The sequence below is a fragment of the Octopus sinensis genome, linkage group LG4, assembly GCF_006345805.1.
Source record: "Octopus sinensis linkage group LG4, ASM634580v1, whole genome shotgun sequence".
Lineage (NCBI taxonomy): Eukaryota > Metazoa > Mollusca > Cephalopoda > Octopoda > Octopodidae > Octopus > Octopus sinensis.
Window position 1 is genome coordinate 20,713,784 of NC_043000.1, and position 21,241 is coordinate 20,735,024.

Here is a 21,241-nt window from a genome sequence, read left to right on the forward strand (position 1 = left end):
CTCACTCTCTCTTCCTGTTTCTTGAGTAACGCTGCGATAGACTGGCGTCCTGGGGAACACATACGCCACAGAAATCGGGAAACCGGGCCCATGAGCCTGGCTAGGCTTGAAAAGGGCGACGTTTATCGTTTTATATTATAGAAATTTGAACCAAACTATTTGGCGAGAAAACTCGCATACTTCTTTTGAAGATTACCGCCTAATTTATAAGTGATGGTTGGTCGAGCCATACATGTTTAAGCGTTTATACCTTTTATGGCGACACTTTTACTTTTATGGAAATATCTCGGTTCGTGGTTCTAGACTGAGTAAAACTGACTTCTGGTTCAAATCTCAGCCGGAGTCTCGCCACTCTACGAAACCTTGATCTAAGTGGATTGCAAACACAAAATAACAACAGACGAAATAATCGCCTCGTGACACCAGAAACCATCCTCTGCCATGGATGAGATGTTTGAACAGGTTTATTTCTGCTTTTGTAGCAAAAGACAAACGATACAATTTCTTGCGAGAAATTGTATCGTTTGTCTTTTCCAAGATAGCAATCTTCTACCTGAGTGACGTAACGTGGGTTTTGGCTGCTCTGTACATCAACCAAATTGACTGTCTCCTTCTTTGACCCATAAAGTGCTGGAATTTGCACTTACATAGCATGAACTGTTGAGCACATTTTATGGAAATGAGAAACCATGCACACATAAAAAACAAAAAATAGTTAAAATATCTTCTTAGTAAATAATGGTGGCAAGTTTTACATCATCTGAAAAGTCATTAGTTGAACTATTAGTCCTCTTGCATTCTGGGGGATATCGGAGTGTTTGAGAGACATTAGACCCCCAACAAACGCCCATAAATTAAATGTATCTATCTGGGGCACGATCGTGACCCGTCGCGCTTTATGTGTTTACATACCTTCAAATTGTTTGTCCCCCACACACGTGCGTACACAGACAAATACTCTCTCCCTCCTCCCCACTTTCTCTCTTTCCAAAATGACCACTTTGTATGGTCCGCATACTCCACACACCTCATGCCAGGCCATTAGCCTCCCCTAAATATTCGTAGATAGTCATTCATCTTATCCATCTTTTTGGTGTTTTGTTTATACTCTGCTGGAATGCTTGCAATACACGCTAACGATGTGTGTGGACGCATGCGTGCGTTTACTTCAAGAAAATATATCACAGAAAGAATGGTTACTTTTGTGTTGCTTTCATATGTTCTTAAGGTAGTAATTTCCCAATTTAACTTTAAGTGGTTTCTTTGCATTACAGGTGACAATACCTTTAAACATTACAAGTGCAGCAGTTATCCAATTTTCACTTTGTAAGTATTTCTTAATCATTTATTTTCTCTAATTTCCTTTACAAGAGAAAATTTTAAAGATTTTTTAAGTCTTTTGTTTTCGCTCTTAATTTTCCGAGTCATTCTGTCCTTCTGTGCTGTCATAACATAAATTCTACCAGGTCGTTTAAATAAACTATCTGATATTCCAAGAGACAGGTTGTGATATGCATGTTCAAAACGTTCCCAAAATTGTCACGAAACAACGAATGGATTTGACAATTTACAACGTGATTTATTCTGAAAGCTTATAAAATTTTACACACATTAATAATTTAGCTACGTTGAAAGTCTTGAGCTGGCAGAATCGTTAGCACACCGGACAAAAGGTGTCCTGAGTTCAAATTTCGCCGAGGTCGACTTTGCCTGTCATCTCTTTCAGCGTCAATAAAATAGGTGCCAGTTGAGCACTAGAGTCGATGCAATTGGCTTACTCCTTTCCCAAGAGCTTACTGACCTAGTGCTAAAATCTGAAATCAATATTTATTACTTCATGAAGCTGGCCACTTACACAGCAGCACCAAGCCAACTTTGAAGGTGGTTCCTTGGTTGTTATTTTAGTGATGTAACTACACTTTTTCTAATAGGTTTCGCAGGTTCTGGACTATTTTAACAAGATTACAATATCATTTAATACATAACATTAATATCATCATCTTTTAACGTCCATCGTCTACATGGTATACGTTGAACGGTTAAATACAATTCGACGGATCCGAGAATTGCATAGTGCTCCGTTGCCTGTTTTTGGTATGGTTTCTATAGCTGGTTGCTCTTCCTAACACCAAGCACTTTACAGAGTGTATTGGACTTTGTACAAGATGAGAGGTTTTAAGTCTGACGAAATTAGTGAGAACAGAAGGTTTCTAGCATCAGAGGAGCTGCATGGTTATTCATATTCCAGAAGACTGAGTGATCCACCATATATATATGATAATATGACATTCACACTTATCAGGCCTGGGACCTGGAGGTGCTTCAGAATATTCTAGGTGAGCGCTAATTTGTATTGTGGGAAGATTTTTGTAAACTGTATTTTCTAAATCTGAAGATGCAGTATTGAATAGTGAAGGGACATTACCGTCCAGTTCTCTCCTTAACGAATGATTTTTTTATGTGTAGGTAAAATACAGCCCCGTTATTTATAATGCATTGATTGAAGTCAAAACAAAATTGTGTTATTTGCTTACTGCTTCTTTTCCTTACATTCAGCTTCTGGAAATTGTACTAATGTCGGCCCTGTTGACAATGATATTGTGTTTTCCTATGGCATTAATGCCTGTTCCAATTGGGTTGAAATCGAAAGAATTCCGTAAGTTATATATTTTTTTTTAATACTATAACTTTCAGCACCAAATCTAGTTTCATTGTTTTCATTCTGAATCATAAATCAAATATATAATGGTTTATTGACTTCGTACTAAAAAAATAGACCTTTCAGATGAAGCTGAGAAATAGTTTCAAGAATTTTGTTGAGTTCCTCAAACCGGGTCGACATTTATTTCAACAAATTTTGAACATTTCATCAATCCAGCTAATATATCTTTTTTCATTCTCATTTTCATTTCCTTTGAATTATCCTGATGTCAACTATAATCTGCTCCTTATATTTCATGAGAGGGATCTAGCATTAATTTTGCCGACAATATGAGTTCGTTTTATACCTTTCTGTTATTTTATATTTGAATTATTTACCTTGATTTATTGTGTGCAATATCGTGGCGATACTACTTTGTATAAATTGAACCTCTTTGGGGTTTTTACTTTTCTTTTTGTACTTTTTTCTCAAATTAAATCCCATTTTTGTCATTTATAATTATGAAAACCTCAACTACTTCTTGAAATTGATAATCAACTGCAAGTGGTGCAGTACAGGTTCTCCAAATCTATAAATTTCTCGTAATTTCTCTATTCAACCTTATGGATAAATAAACAACACATTCAGGCGTTACAGTTCAGATTAAATTGTCAACAAGCGACTTTTCAGATTCTGGTTTATCGCCTATAATATGCCAAGATATAATGGATTGTTTAATTAGAAATTGAAGATTCAGAGTTGAACTTTCGGGAGATAATATTTAATCACTAGCATAGCTGTGGGAGGGTCCGCCCCGGGCGGCACTTTTCATCCTGTTGTAAGCTATTGTAGACAATATGTGTTTTTTGTGGGGTCCGGGGGCAGCAAACGGAAGGGTTGCCCCGAGCGGCACACACTGTAGCTTCGCTAGTATGTTTTATTGCAGGTGTAAAGATGTTCATAATATAAAAATATACGAAACTTAATAGGAAATTCGAAATATGAAACTATTGATATGACTTAAATGTTTTTCTGATACGATAGTTTTGCTATATTGTGAAGATGACAGGACGGATTACAACTTTAATATGTCAAAAAGCCTCTTAACAAATGGAGGCTAAAGTGACTTTTTACGCACACCTCAGAGCATAATAGTTTCTGCTCCTTGAAGCAAATGTATATATGTGTGTGTACTCATAACTATATCATTTATACTGTTAAATATGCAATAGAAATATATATATATGAGAGAGAAAGAGAGATGCTTAGTCAGTGGAACAGAAATACTGTTTGTTGTCGAATCAAAATTTATAGCAGCAAAAAAAATTAACGTAAATAACTTGTGTTTTCAAATCAGTAAAAATTATTTCGTTGAGAAAATGCTTTCTCGTTCTGTGAAAGTGTCTCGTGATTTAACCTATTCTACAGAAGCTGACCCCCAGTCTATGGCTATTTAAGAGCCATTGAGCATATGTAATATTACAGATTACCATGGTTACCAATGGAAGAAGACTGAACAGATTTTGACTTACTTAATATTGGTTCAGTAAACTACTTATTTCTAATTAACTGAAATTTCTGATCGATAAAATAACACGCTCGACGGCGGTGAATATAAATTGATCCCAAATTCTATTTAATCTGCTAAATGTTCTGATTGATTAAAATAACTCTGAAGAACTCATGGATACACATTGATCAACTCACACATCTGGAAAACTGCAGCCTTTTTTTTTTAAGGCACGCCAGAAAGAAGCACTCAATGTGCAAATATGCCAGTAGTAGTCGCAGACTGTGGTAAAAGTCATGGCCTTGTTGGAACAGATGTATTAGATATTGGGGATTTTTTCACTTTGACCGGCAGATTTTAAAAATAATTTTTTGTAACTAAACACTTTTAAACTTCGTATACTGGTAGAATGTGTCACATAAAACATCTTTTTCTCTTGGCTTTCTTGAGAAAATTCTGTAGTTTGTAAGCTATTTGTTGTTAAATTTCTCATATTTCGGCAATTTCAACTAATCAATGACGTCTATTGAGGTGAATACAATTACTGCTGTTGTTTGTCAACAAGAATTTCCGGCGGTGTATATTTCATTTGTCAACGAAGTTTAAAAGTGTTTAGTTACAAAAAATTATTTTTTAAATCTGCCGTTCAAAGTGAAAAGATCTCAACACTGTAATCTTAAGAGACGTGATTTGTGGAAATGTGCATAGCAATGCATTAAATGTTTATAAATTTCATGCAAGAATTATTGTTATTACTACATTTATCCTACATTATATCAGTACAGCTCAATGCAACTCCAGAAAACTTGTTCACCAATCAGCGTCATGAGACATAATGGAACAGGAGCTTTATTTGCATATTCAAAACGTTTCCCATAAACAAATTTAAAAGATATATATATGCATAGGAGTGGCTGTATGGTAAGTAGCTTGCTTACCAACCACATGGTTCTGGGTTCAGTCCCAGTGCATGGCACCTTGGGCAAATGTCTTCTACTATAGCCTCGGGCCGACCAAAGCCTTGTGAGTAGATTTGGTAGACGGAAACTGAAAGAAGCCCATAGTATTTATGTGTGTCTGTGTTTGTCTCCCCACCATCACTTGACAATCGATGCTGGTGTGTTCACATACCTGTAACTTAGTGGTTCAGCAAAAGAGACCGATAGAATAAGTACTAGGCTTACAAAGAATAAGTCCTGGGGTGGAGTTGCTCGTCTAAAGGCAGTGATCTAACATGGCCACAGTCAAATGACTGAAACATGTAAAAGAGTATGTGTATGTGAACTGAACTGAACTGAACTGGAGCAATTTGAAATAAAGTGTCTTGCTCAAGGACACAACGTGTCACCGGAAATTGAACTCATAACCTTACAGTCATGAGCCAAATGCCCTAACCACTAAGCCACGTGCCTTCACTCAGCTGGCAAAAATGAGTAGTACCTGTATTTCAAAGGACCAACCTTGTCACACTGGATCTCCCTTAGAACTTCATTAAGGGTACATGTCTGTGGAGTGCTCAGCAACTTGCGCATTAATTTCACAAGCAAGTTGTTCCATTGATCGTATCAACTAGGACCCCTGTTGTCATAACCAATGGAGTGCTCCTTTTATGTATATATGTATATTCCTTATTCCTTTATGTGTCCAAGCTCAAAGGTTGTTACCATACTGAGACTCAACCATTAAATTAAAAAAATAAAATAAATGCGCCCTTTTAAAGCCTAGCCGGTCTCATGGGCCCGATTTCCCAGTTTCAGTGGTGTATGTATTCCTTAGCTGGACAAGACGCCAGTCCATCGCAGTGTTACTCATTTTTGCCAGCTGAGTGAACTGGAGCAACATGAAATGAAGTGTTTTGGTCAAGAACACGATGCATCGCCCGGTCCAGGAATCAAAACCACAATCTTACGATCATGATGCTGACACCCTAACCACTAAGCCACGTGCCTCCACCAGCCATTAAATACCAAACACTTTGCCTATGGCACCTGTTTCCCAAATGGTTACCATTACAATTACCAACAAGGCTCAACGTTGCTTAGTCTCATTGATCAAACATGAACCCTATTTTCAACGTGATATGGCTGTAAACACCTATATCAAATTTTATATTGTGTGTTTAATATTTCATGTTGTGACTATTGTATATCAGACATACTTGATCTCTAATATTTATTTAATTTTTTTTTAATTTTAGAGCACCAAATAGTTCTAAAACTATAACACATCTTGTAAGAATACCTGTTGAAGCACGTCAAAATGATGTCTGTCTAAGCTGGTCACAGGAACCAGTTACATCTGTAGAAACTCAAGTAAAAAAACAGGTTCTAAAAAAGGAGGCAATCACTCTTCTTAAAAATATAACTTTAGTTCACACAAACTGTTGGGCAATGGACAATGTGTTGATACCAAATTTGGCACATATACCTGCTAAAATTGAAGAGACTTTTGAACCAATTTCAACCGATGATTGGCTTTTCTTTCCAGGTGCAAAACTTGGAGTAAGTATTCTTTTCATGTTTTACATTATTATTATTTATTTATTCATTGCCCACAAGGAGCTAAACATAGAGGAAACAAATAAGGACAGACAAAAGGATTAAGACTGGGATTGATGCAATCAATTAGCCACCCACCCTACCCCAAAATGTCAAGCCTTGTGCCTATAGTAGAAAAGATTATTATTATTGAGTGAGAGGGCAGTGCATGCCATCAAAGTGACTCTGGGGTAAAATATATATGAAGCCCAGTATACCCATCATGACTATCTGTCTGATAAGGATACACCAGGCACATGCATCACAACCATATGTGTGCGACATGGTGGTCTCATATCAAGATAAACAGCACATGACCTTGCAGGTGGAGCCCAGTTAGAATTTTCTTCTGGTCAAGTAGCTCAAAAGGTCCCTGAATAAGGATTAAGGATGTTGAACAAACCACCCATGTTTCCAAAGAAGAATTATCCAAACCCCAAAGAATTCCTCTCAACACATGGCTATGATGCTCCCCCACTACTTCTGCTCATGATTAGAGATGCACATACCATCGGCCACTAAAGGACATGTTCAACTGGTAATGGTCAAACAATTGATAAGCAAATCTCTGGTATTGAGCAAAATATTTGCTGTAGCCCATCTTTTATACCAAGACAAAACAATGTACATGATAACACCTCCAATCAGTTAAGAGCAGAAGCCATGAGAGCCACTGTCTGGTACTGCATCAGGGCATTTATTATTATAATTATTATTATTATTAAGGCGGTGAGCTGGCAGAATAGTTAGAACGCTGAGCAAAGTGCTTAGCAGTATTTCGCCTGTTGTTATGTTCTGAGTTCAAATTGCACCAAGGTTGATTTTTACCTTTCTCCCTTTCAGAGTCAATAAATTAAGTACCAGTGAAACACTGGGGGTCGATGTAATTGAATCTTCAGGCCTTGTGCCTTTAGTAGAAATTATTATTATTATAGCAAACTGACAGAACTGTTTACACACCAGGTAAAATGCATTTTATCCATCTTTACATTAGGAGTTTAAATTCTGCCAAGGTTGACTATGCCCTTCATCTTTTCGAAGATCAATAGAATAAGGACTATTTGAGCACTGGGGTTGATGTAATTGACTAGTTAGTCACCTCCCCACAGATTTCAGGCTTTGTGCCTATAGAAGAAATGATTATTATTATTATCATTACTGAGTGAGAGAGCAGCACATGCCATCAAACTGACACTGGGGTACAATTATACGAAGCCCAATATACCCATCATGACTACTCATCTGATAAGGATACACCAGGCACATACATCACAGCCACATGTGAGCGACATGGTGATCTCATATCAAGATAAACAGCACATGACCTTGCAGGTGGAGCCCAGTTAGAATTTTCTTCGGGTTGAGTAGCCCACCACACTCAAAAGGTCCTTGAATAAGGTTTGCTTAAGGATGATGAACGAAACACCCACGTTTCCAGAGATAAATTATTCAAACCCCAAAGAATTCCTCTCAACACATGGCTATGATGCTCCCCCACTATTTCTGCTCTTAATCAGAGATTCACATATTGTCAGCCACCAAGGTACATGCTCAACTGGGTAAGGTCAAACAATTGACAAACAAATCTCTGGTATTGAGCAGAATATTTGCTGTAGCCCATCTTTTATACCAAGACAAAACAACGTACATGATATCACTTCCAATCAGTTAAGAGCAGAAGCCATGAGAGCTACTGTCTGGTACTGCATCAGGGCATTTATTATTATTATCATTATTATTATTATTATTAAGTGAGAGAGCAGCACATGCCATCAAACTGACACTGGGGTACAATTATACGAAGCCCAATATACCCATCATGACTACTCATCTGATAAGGATACACCAGGCACATACATCACAGCCACATGTGAGCGACATGGTGATCTCATATCAAGATAAACAGCACATGACCTTGCAGGTGGAGCCCAGTTAGAATTTTCTTCGGGTTGAGTAGCCCACCACACTCAAAAGGTCCTTGAATAAGGTTTGCTTAAGGATGATGAACGAAACACCCACGTTTCCAGAGATGAATTATTCAAACCCCAAAGAATTCCTCTCAACACATGGCTATGATGCTCCCCCACTATTTCTGCTCTTAATCAGAGATTCACATATTGTCAGCCACTAAGGTACATGCTCAACTGGGTAAGGTCAAACAATTGACAAACAAATCTCTGGTATTGAGCAGAATATTTGCTGTAGCCTATCTTTTATACCAAGACAAAACAACGTACATGATATCACTTCCAATCAGTTAAGAGCAGAAGCCATGAGAGCTACTGTCTGGTACTGCATCAGGGCATTTATTATTATTATCATTATTATTATTATTATTAAGTGAGAGAGCAGCACATGCCATCAAACTGACACTGGGGTACAATTATACGAAGCCCAATATACCCATCATGACTACTTGTCTGATAAGGATACACCAGGCACATGATTCAAATCAGTTAAGATCAGAAACATCAGGGCTATTATTCAACTGGCAGAATCGCTAGCATGCCAGGTGAAATGCTTAGTGGTATTTCAACTCTTATGTTCTGAGCTCAAATTCCACTGAAGTCGACTTTGCCTTTCATCCTTTCGGAGTGGATAAATTAAGTACCAGTGAAACACTGGGATCAATGTAATTGACTTAATCCCTTCCCACAAGCTGCCCTTGTGGCAAAAATTTGAAATCCTTATTATTATTATTCAGCTGGCAGAATCATTAGCATGCTGGATGAAATGCTTAACAGTATTTCACCCTTCACTATGTTCTCAGTTCAAATTCGGCTGAGGCCGACTTTATCTTTCCTCATTTCGGGGTCGATAAATTAAGAACCAGTTGAACACTGGGATCAATGTAATCAACACATTCCTTTCCCCCAAAATGGCTGCCCATGTGGCAAAATTCAAAACCATTATTGATATTATTATTATTATTATTATTATTATTAATCCTTTAGGGGTTGATAAAATAAGTACCAGTTTCGTACTGGAGTCGATGTAATTGACTAACCCTCTTCCCCAAAATTCCAGGCCTTGTGCCTATAGTAGAAAGGATCACTATTATTATTGAGACAAAGCCCACGGTCTTTCAACTCAAAAGAACAAGGGCTGATTATAGTTAAAGAAGTTAATTTTTCAAACAAGTGAAAATTAATAGGAATACAAGAGCACAAGAAAAGATCCTAAACCAATAGATTTGTACATGGGAAGTTAGCTGGGATTGACAGAAACATTGGTGGATGAAAGCTATGCATGAATAAAATTAGTTTGGAAGAATAACCATCTCACAGAGATAGTATTCATATAAAGCAAAAATTTTGTATTTCTGTTTCTTCATTCTTACATTAAAACTATAGAGAAATATATGTTTTTAATTATTATTTCAGCATAAATGTCGATCACAAGGGGATGCTATGTATTTCGACAGCAATCAACAACATAGCTATGTCGTTAGTCAAGATGTGGATCTTTCTGACTTCTCTCCTCACCAGGATTTAACATTGGTAGAAGACTTTGAAGGGAATATTACAAGAACAAAGTAAGGAGCAGAAAACATGTTTTTGTTTTTTTCAAAGCCTTCTAGTTTTTGCAGTGTGGAAGGTGTTTATAAGCCATTTAACAAACACAAAAACCGTTAGATTCACTGAGATGCAGCATGGAGTTTTGTCAGTGAACAGGTCACGGTCTCAAAGCGACAAAAATATTTTGACAAATTAAATTTAAATGTTGAAGTGAATCTAACAGTTTTTGTATGTTTTTTAAATGGCTTTTAAACACCTTCCACGCTGCAATTGTTTTCGTTCCAGTACACAATCTCAGATCAGGTCACTTGCTATACAAGTACATCTCCGTAACTTCTAGTTTTTGACAGGGGAATAATATTTGGATACTTTCTGCATTGAACAGAAGAAATTCAAGATTATAATATTCCTTTCTAATTAATTATTTGATTCAGACCTTTTATATATAAAACAGTAGTAATTGGAATAGTCAGTGTTTATTATTCAGTTTTAAAAAGCTACAATTTTAATGATTTTCTTTGAAATCAATAACATAATCAATGTTATCCAGGTAATTTCATGTGTGCAGACAGTAACTTGGTTTGAGATGTCTAGAAAAGAATTAGCATATTTCTATCCTGTTTAAGGAATACAGAAGTATAACATTTGCAGTCAATAATTCCCTACATCAGTTAGTTTAATGGTCTATGTGTATGCCCCCTAAACAACACAGGCACTCAAAAAGCATCCTGATCTCCAGGCCCAACCTCTACTAAACCATCACTCTCTCCAACCACTGCCTTATCACAACTATTCACAGTGGGATGACGTCAGCAGCTGGGGAGCTGATCGGAAGAGGAAGGGCGCAGGAGTGACGTGCATGCAGGCAGGGGATGATTGGGCCTTTTCAATCAGGGTAGCCGACAGACCTGGACGTGTGAGTGCTTCAACAAGGTAAGGGAAAAGCAGCTGCTATTTTTAGAGTTCAGGTCAGGCTACGTGGAAGGGTGCATTACCACAGGAGAGGTCTGTGTTGATGCAGACCCCTCTGGTGGTAATGCACTCTTCTATGTGGCCTGACCCGAACGCTGGTAAAACACCCTTCCACGTGGTGCGACCTGAACGCTAAAAATAGCAGCTGCTTTTCCCTTACCTTGTCAAAGCGCTCACACATCCAGCGTTGTCGGCTACCGTGATCGAAAAGGCCCAATCATCCCCTGCCTGCACACGCGTCACTCCTGCCCCTTCCTCTTCCAGTCAGCTCCCAAGTTCCAATCAGCTCCCCAGCTGCTGACATCATCCCACACTCACCACACATTCACATCATACACAAGGCTCCCATCCATCTCCTGAACACTATAACTCTAATAAGTCAGTTGATTTATGGGAGCTCCATTAGTTCTATGTTATTTATCCCATATCTGATCCATGAGAAACAGTTCAGTGAGTAACTGAAGCTGTCCTCTATATCTTATCCCTCTACTTACTATGCACAACAAAAACTCACAGTATCTCATCCCCATGTCTACAAACTGTTTATTCATAATGGTGGCGCAACAGTTCAGGCAAACAACACAGCGGAAAAACTCACCCCACCTCCCACTAGAAACTGGGAGCAGCTGTTACACAGTTACTCTTTTACTCGTTTCAGTCATTAGACTGCAGCCATGCTGGAGCACCACCTTCAGTTGAGCGAATCGACCTCTTTTGCCAAATCACTAAATTATGGGGACATAAACACACCAGCATCGGTTGTCAACCAATGTTGGGGGGACAAACACAGACGCACACACACACACACACACATATACGACAGGCTTCTTTCAGTTTCTGTCTACCAAACCTACTCACAAGACTTTGGTTGGTCCGAGGCTATAGCAGAAGACACTTACCCAAGGTGCCACGCAGTGGGACTGAACCCACAATCATGTGGTTGGTAAGCAAGCTACTTACCACACAACCACTCCTGCACTCAAAGTTACATAACTTCTGTGAGACTGTTACCCTAAATACATAAGATAACCACTATGTATTGTTCAACCTGTAAGCTCTCCCATCTTCTAAACTGCAACCAACCATTTTGGCACTTTGTCAAAAGGGCCCTATAAACTTTTAGAATCGTCCTTCACCCAACTTTTCGAGCATGATGGTTCTGTAGAGTACACCCACAGAGAAATTTTCTACCTTCACTGTCTGCTTTACTTCAAATCTCCACTGTACACACTAAATACATCTCTATCTCCTCTACCATTATTTCTTTCCTCTCCACCAGGTTTGCCATCCTTTAAAACATTTAAGTATAAAAGCTCTGCCAGTTGCTTCAAGTCACCAACCTTCACAATCTGCCTTCCATTACTTCAGTGCTCTCCAAAGCCAGTTCCTCTCTTCACTCTCTCTCCCTGTCTCTCCAGTGAGTTCCATTCCCTGAAGGACAACCCCTGTGACCCTGCAAAGTATCATTCTGTCATATACTCGCTTCCAGCATCTCAAATGCAATGGAGGCAGTCATTAAACAACAACCTTCTCTAACATCTTGAATCTCTCTGCCTTTTGAGTACCAGCTCCCATAAAACCAGATCTATCAGAAACCTACTTGACTGTCACTCAACTGTGGGACTTTAACCTCAAGAAAATTGGGGAAAACGGTGTTACACTCAGTATCCTGATTTGTTGCCTTCTCATAAAATCACATGCTAATAGAGCTCTCTCCGATCCAATATCTACCAATTCTAGTACACCACAAGGCTCAGTTTTGTCCCCCACACTAATCCTCAAATATATCACCTTCAACAATGCCTACTCTGATGACATTACCCTTCATTCTTTCTTAACCTTTAACATCCATACATCATCCACATGCAACCGAGGCATCTCACATCAAACCTGCACTAACTCCATCAAGGGACCTTGGAAACACAGCTCAATGGGATCTAACCAATTTTATCTCCTTCAATATCTCGAGGAAACAATCACTACACAATGAGAAATTATCACAGCTACCCACCCATACCATTAAACATAAGCAGAGAGCAGCTAGAATCCACCAAAGTTGCTATAAATGTTAAGCTTCACCATCAGTGAAGGTCGCTTTTGGCAAATTCACATCTTTATTATTGTAAAGACTGACCTTCTGTTCAGGATCAGAAAATCTTTCAGCCCCTAACTACTACTACTACTACTACTACTACTACTAACCCTCTTCAAAGCTTTGGTGAAATTCACAATAGAGTACTGTTCCCATATCTGGAACTGTTATACACACATACACACATGCTCATGCACACACACACACGCATGCACACACACGCCAGACTTTCATCGAAAGAAAGAGCCCCCATCCTCTAAATCAGTGGTTCCCAAAATATTTTGGGCTGCCACCCCCAAGCCACATTCCTAGTGCTCCCACCCTAAATAACCACCACAAGCATAGACCTCTTTCTGAAACAAATTCAAAGCAACTGTGTTTCACAAATAAAACTTAACCTGATAAACCCATTATCTTGTTGTTTTTACATGAATCACCACCCCATTATCACCCCAAGTTTTACATGAGTCGCTACCCCATTATTGCCCCACTTCAACACTCCTTTGAAACATTCCACCACCCCAGAGGGGGCAATACCGCCCACTTTAGGAACCACTGCTCTAGATGATTGGCTTGAAATCACTAACACTCCATCCTCTTACCCAAAAACCTGCTATCTGAAGGATAACCCCTGTGACCCTGCAAAGCATCATTCTGTTATATACCCGCTTCCAGCATCTCAAATGCAATGGAGGCAGTCATTAAACAACAACCTTCTCTAACATCTTGAATCTCTCTGCTTTTTGAGTACCAGCTCCCATAAAACCAGATCTATCAGAAACCTACTTTCTCTATTGTTACAACAAAGGTCCGTATTTCTTAGAGCTGGTTGGCTGGTCTTATACAACATCCATTTAGGTACCACTAGCTGCCACTCTTTCTTCTTCTCTTATCAGACATTTGTATCGACTCACTCGCTAAACATTGTACCCTTTCTGCCTCAGAATGTTAGTCCTCTGGAATTCTTTCCCTACATGTTTTATTCCTACAATTGTCTGCTTGCAATTATTCAAGAGGAGCGAGGTCATTGCCAGTGCCACTGGACTGGCTCCTTTGCAGGTGGCATATAAAAAGCACCATTTGAGCATGGCCATTGCCAGTACTATCTGACTGGCCCTCATGCTGGTGGCACGTAAAAGCACCCACTACACTCTCAGAGTGGTTGGCATTAGGAAGGGCATCCAGCTGTAGAAACTCTGCCAGATCAGATTGAAGTCTGGTACAGCCATCTGGTTCGCCAGACCTCAGTCAAATCATCCAACCCATGGTAGCATAAAAAGCAGACATTAAATGATGATGATGAGCGAGGTCATTGCCAGTGCCGCTGGACTGACTCCTGTGCAGGTGGCACATAAAAAGCACCATTTCAGCGTGGCCGTTGCCAGTACTGCCTGATTGGCCCTCGTGCCGGTGGCATGTAAAAAGCACCATTTCAGCATGGCCGTTGCCAGTACTGCCTGATTGGCCCTCGTGCCGGTGGCATGTAAAAGCACCCACTACACTCTCAGAGTGGTTGGTATTAGGAAGGGCATCCAGCTGTAAAAACTCTGCCAGATCAGATTGGAGTCTGGTGCAGCTATCTGGTTCACCAGACCTCAGTCAAATCGTCTGACCCATGCTAGCATGGAAAGCGGACGCTAAACGATGATGATGATGATGATGAACACAGTTTCCTCATTTTGACCAATCCAGTCAGAAACAACCAAATTAAAGCAACATGCATGAGTCAAAACTAAGAAGAAACATTAAAAGGACAAAGAAACAAAACTATTTAAAGTTAGAGAGAAACAGTGAATATGGAAGACTGAACTCGTTTTCTGAGACTGTCTGAGCTTAGAGTGGAATTTGATGATACAAATTAGATGAAGTCTGACTAATAGCATTTAATAATCAAAGATGAAGATATTATAAGACATGGAATAATTAAGTTACCATTGATTTTTGAAAAGATGGAGAAACAAAGTAAGCAAGCAAACGAATGAAATCTGAGAGACACGTTTTGCAAACTTATTAATCTACCTCTGCATTGAAAATGAAGCATTAAAATCATTAGTGGCTAAGATCATTAAAGCCATCAGTGACTAGGATCATAGCAGCTGTAAATAGATATGTTTCAACACGAGTATGAGACGTTTTGGCACAGCCATTTTGGTGCTGCCTGTTTGGTATTGCCAAATCATCATCATCATTTAACGTCCGCTTTCCATGCTAGCATGGGTTGGATGATTTGACTGAGGTCTGGCAAACTGGATGACTGCACTAGACTCCAATCTGATCTGGCAGAGTTTCTACAGCTGGATGCCCTTCCTAACGCCAACCACTCCGATAGTGTAGTGGGTGCTTTCATGTGCCACCAGCACGAGGGCTAGTTTGGTGGTACTGGCGACGACCTCGCTCAAATGTTTTGTTTTTTTTTACTTATTTGACAGCAGACATTTTCATGTTTCTCTCATTCTCCTCCCCACCCTCTCTCTCTCTGCCTCTTCCAGTTCCAAAAAGTACCGTTGCTAGAATGTCCGGTCAGCCATGCCAAATTGTCAGCATCCAAACTGCTGCACCCAATCATCTTGTTCTTCATCATCATTGCTATAATAAAAAAAATTAAAGGAAAATTTTGTTATCCTAATACCATTGACATACAATCCTACGTAACAAAATTGCTGAAATAAACAAAAATCTTTTAATATAATTTCTCATCTTTATTCAAGTTGGCTGTTAGAAGGTGTCCATTCAGGAATCCTTTGTGAAAAATTACACGAAGGGAAATCTTTGATATTCAAGGGCAAAGGGAAAAGAAGAGCCTGCACACCTTATATGGATATGCTGGAATCAGACAATATAAAATTTTATCTGTCATTTGGTAAGTCATATTCATTATATGCAATGTCTTGTTCTTAATCTACAGGATTTAAACTTTCATAATAGCAATCAAGACAGTCCTCCTTTAAAGGTATGAAACTTGTACCTTCACAAGATCCATAGCCAAATACCTCAGTAGGCATAGGAGTGGCTGTGTGGTAAGTAGCTTGCTTACGAGCCACATGGTTCCGGGTGGCCCCACCTTGGTAAATGTTTTTATGTTTCACCTGAAAAGAAAGGTGGGGCTGGAGAGAAGGTGTCTGTCACAGAATGTGTTTCAAAAACGATGGACATGTGTTGCATGCATGTTGGGAGTGAAAGACCCTGCGTGAGCATGTTATAGTGGAAAAGCAAGGTGTCGGTGAAAAGGACAGGACTCATGGGGTTGGAGCAAACCTATCTACTTTTAACCCCATGTTGTCCTCATTGTTTGTTAATGTCTTTTGTACCCCATTCGATGTTATCATGTTTTTTAAATTTTTAATCAACTCATTCACTATATATGACCTCCAGATCATATTGTATTGTCTCTTCTATGTACGTCTGTAAAAAATTGAACCACTTGGTTCCGGGTTCAGTCCCACTGCGTGGCACCTTGGGCAAGTATCTTCTACTATAGCCTCGGGACAACCAAAGCCTTGTGAGTGGATTTGGTAGACGGAAACTGAAACAAGCCCGTCGTATATATATATATATGTATGTATGTATGTATGTATGTATGTATGTATGTATGTATGTGTGTGTGTGCATGTTTGTGTGTCTGTGTTTGTCCCCCACCATTGCTTGACAACTGATGCTGGTGTGTTTATGTCCCCGTAACTTAGCAGTTCAGCAAAAGAGACTGATAGAATAAGTACTAGGCTTACAAAGAATAAGTCCTGGGGTTAATTTGCTCGACTAAAGGTGGTGCTCCAGCATGGCCACAGTCAAATGATTGAAACAAGTAAAAGAATGGTTGCTACACTCAGAAGCATCAGATAGCCTTCAGCATCAACCAGATGCAGGAAGTGACCAATGAACAACTCTTTAGCAACCTCCCTGAGTTGACCAATAGGGTATCTGAAGCTTCCCAGTCACTACCTGAGACACCCAGAATCATTCACCAACCAAGACTTCATCTAAGTACTGGCTATGGTAGGGATAAATCATGGATTTATTTCTAACATCATGGTCAACATCTTGATGGAGGATGGTGGTACTGCGACAGGTGATGAATTTAGGACACTAATACCAGGATGGTATTGAGATCCCCTTCGGTCATGACTGACCGTGGGATTGTACCTAGAAAGTTACCCTCCCAGGCACAAGTCCAGGCAAGGTTGTTTATGGAAGACCAGCAGTCATTTATGCATACTGGCCTCTCCTCTCTTCGCCAGCAGTGTTATCCAAAGGAAAGGCAAAGGGGCTGATACAGCTTGGCACCTGTGACATTGCAACTCATTTCTACAGCTGAGTGAACAGGAGCAATTTGAAATAAAGTGTCTTGCTCAAGAACGCAACATGCAGCCTGGTCCAGGATTCAAACTCACAACCTCACGATCGTAAGCTTGACGCTCTAACCACTGAGCCATGCACCTTCACTAGAACAGTATTTGTAGCATATTATCTCTACACTTGACATAAATGCAAGGAGTTGTCAACAGTGGACGATAGTAAGGATGATTATATTATTTCTTTGGTAGTCTCATGCAGCTTTCTACTGTAACACCTGGTGCATCTGCGTCCCCATGATGGTTGCAGTCATCATCATCATCGTTTAACGTCTGCTTTCCATGCTAGCATGGGTTGGATGATTTTGACTGAGGGCTGGCGAACCAGATGGCTGCGCCAGGCTCCAATATTGATCTGCTAGAGTTTCTACAGCTGGATACTCTTTCTAACGCCAACCACTCCAAGAGTGTAGTGGGTGCTTTTTACATGACCTCACTCAAATCTTTTTACACATGCCACCGGCACAGGTGCCAGTATGGCAACGTTGGTAATGATCATGCTCGAATGGTGCCCTTTTATGTGCCACGGCACAGGGGTCAGTCAGTCAGAATTAGAGGAGTATAGAGTTCTTCTATTGATGTACTGCATCAGTTTGTTTTTCATTTTATTGGTGGTGTGTGCGAGTGTGTAGCCTGGTGGTTAGGATGTTGCATTCCTAATCATCAGATCATGGTTTCAACTCCAGAACTGGTTGAGGTGTTGTGTTCCTGAGCAAAACATTCCATCTGATGTTGCTCTGCAATCACTTCAACACCTGATGTGTGGTATGCCAGGCACCTGTTCAGGTAAAATTGATTTGATGGAGGGAGGCATGCTAACTTCAGTGCTACGCATTGGGAAATTCTAACTTCAATGAAATACATTGGGAAATTTTGAAATTTTCTCTCATATTGAGATATTGTGTATTAGATGATTTGTGTCTTCAGAATGAATAATACCAAAATCTTAACCTATATTATAGTACACCTGAACACTATATACAATAAGCTCATTGTAATTATTAATGTAGTGAGTTGATATAATCATTAGCACATTAGACAAAATGCTTAGCAGTGTTTCCTCCGGTTTTATATTGAGTTCAAATTCTGCCAAAATCACTTGGCCTTTCATCCCTTCAGGGTTGATAAAATAAGTACCAGTTAAGCAGTGGTATCAATGTAATCAATTATTCTGTTCCACAAAACTTTCAGGCCTTGTGCCTATAGAAGAAAGAATTATGTAAATATTTTCCAATGATGTGTACCTTTAGGGTAAAGCAATTGGAAAAAGTGAGAAACGTTAGATTCAACCCTCACACATACTTCCCCAAGAGAGGTTTTTTTGTGTGTCTATTATTGAATGGTTAATCTCAGCTAACCAAAGTGTCCAGGTGTACTATAATATAGGTTAAGATTTTGGTATTATTCATTCTGAACACACAAATCATCCAATTCACAACATCTCAATATGACAGAAAATTTCAAAATTTCCCAATGTATTTCATTGAAGTTAGAATTTATCAATGTGTAGCACTGAAGTTAGCATGCCTCTCTCCATCAAATCAATTTTGCTTGAACTTTTTTTTTTGTGTCTATTAATTGAATGGTTAATCTCAGCTAACCAAAGTTTTATAACTTATTATGTTACATATATTTGTATTTTGCAAGCAGAATTCTCAATAGAAATATTTTTCTTTCAGCCATATTGTGTAAGTCTGACAAAAGTGGGTAATTTGACTAAAGAAAAAAAAATGTATTTACAATGCTGTTTGCTTAGTTATGTTACACATTACAATATCTTTAATGTATAAGAATCAATCTTTGACATATGAGTATATTTATCTTCACAAGGAAGACATAGCTTATTCTTGTTTCTCTGGGTGCAATCTTGTATATCAAAATGAATACAGGATACTACTCCTCAAGAATGTTGTTAAATTCTGCCAAGTTTCAACATTCAAGAGATAACAAAGCTAGTTGTTTGTCTCATCACTTACACAAATGCTTATAGGATTTTCATAATTCACTGATGTTTTTCAAGCTTCTCACTTTGGCAAAACCTGAAGAAACCTGTGAAAATTCCTAATAAGATGCTACAGAAATATTGTAAAGATTATCAAAACAAAAAAATGGCATTCCATCAGTTATGTTGATGACGGTTCCAGTTGATCCACTCCTGAAATTAAGCAAGTGGATGAGTACTCTACAGATATGCATACCTTTAAGGTAGTTCTCGGGGAGATTCGGCATCAGGTACCACTCATTTTTGCATGCTGAATAGACTGGAGCAATGTGAAACAAAGTTTCTTGCTTAAGGACACAATGCACTGCCAAGAATTGAACTTATGACCTTGCGATCATGAGCTGAATATTGAATATCCTAACCACTAAACCACACACCTCTGCAATTATCTAATCACTAAGAAATAAGATTCTTTCATTGAAATTCAAATTATTTCATGGTGACATGCAGAAGATTTATATGACTGGCATCCATGCCAGTGGAGCGCTAAGAGCTCCATCCGAGCATGGTCATTGCCAGAGCAGCTAACTGGCTTCCATGCCGCTGGCATGTGAAAAGCACTGTTCGAGTGTGATCGTTACCAGCATCGCCTTACTGACACTTGTGCCGGTTGCACATGAAAAAACATTCGAGCGAGGATGTTGCCAGTGCCGCTGGACTGGCTCCTGTGCAGGTGGCACATAAAAAACACCATTTGAGCATGGCTGTTGCCAGTACCACCTGACTGGTCCACGTGCCAGTGGCACGTAAAAGCACCCACTACACTCTCGTAGTGGTTGGCATTAGGAAGGGCATCCAGCTGTAGAAACCCTTCCAGATCAAGATTGGAGCCTGGTGCAGCCATCTGGTTTGCCAGTCCTCAGTCAAATCGTCCAACCCATGCCAGCATGGAAAGTGGATGTTAAACGATGATGATGTTTAATATATCAATAGAAATTGCAGTTTTTGGATTATAATTCCACTGCTATACAATATCAGCTTATTAATGTTAGCACACATGCATTCACCTGTTGTTTCAGGTGAGTAGTTTTTCAAGGACTCTATATTATATGATGCATCCTTCCCTTCCATTTAAGATGGCAGGTGCAATATAAGGGAGATTTAGCTGTTATATCTAGCAATTCCACTAACTATGCAGAGACTCCCTCATTGATACAATATGTATTTTATTATATTCTTTTATTCTTTTACTTGTTTCAGTCATTTGACTGCGGCCATGCTGGAGCACCGCCTTTAGTCAAATCAAATCAACCCCAGGACTTATTCTTTGTAAGCCTAGTACTTATTTTATCAGTCTCTTTTGCTGAACCACTAAGTTATGGGGATGTAAACACATCACCATTGGTTGTCTAGCGACGTTGGGGGGACAAACACAGATACACAACATATACATACACATATATATATAAAGTTAATCCAAACAAGAAAACAAAAAGACAACAATGCAAGGATGTGGAACAAATAAGGTATTATTGGACGCTCAGGAAAGAAGGGAAGAAGGAGGTTTTGACGTTTCGAGCGGAGCTCTTCGTCGGAAACATAGGAGAAGGAAAGATCCCTAGACGGGAGGACATATATACGATGGGCTTGTTTCAGTTTCCGTCTACCAAATCTATTCAC

The 21,241-nt window shown here is 39.2% G+C and overlaps 1 protein-coding gene across 1 annotated transcript in view; it reads left to right on the top strand.

The window, feature by feature from the left end:
• Positions 1–21,241, top strand: part of LOC115210297 (reelin) — a 254,404-nt gene that overhangs the window by 40,067 nt on the left and 193,096 nt on the right. Inside the window, exons 7-11 of the mRNA XM_036501881.1 lie at positions 1,275–1,326; positions 2,557–2,656; positions 6,349–6,652; positions 10,072–10,223; positions 15,979–16,130. Coding sequence (XP_036357774.1) covers positions 1,275–1,326; positions 2,557–2,656; positions 6,349–6,652; positions 10,072–10,223; positions 15,979–16,130 — 760 coding nt within the window. The remainder of the gene's footprint in view (positions 1–1,274; positions 1,327–2,556; positions 2,657–6,348; positions 6,653–10,071; positions 10,224–15,978; positions 16,131–21,241) is intronic.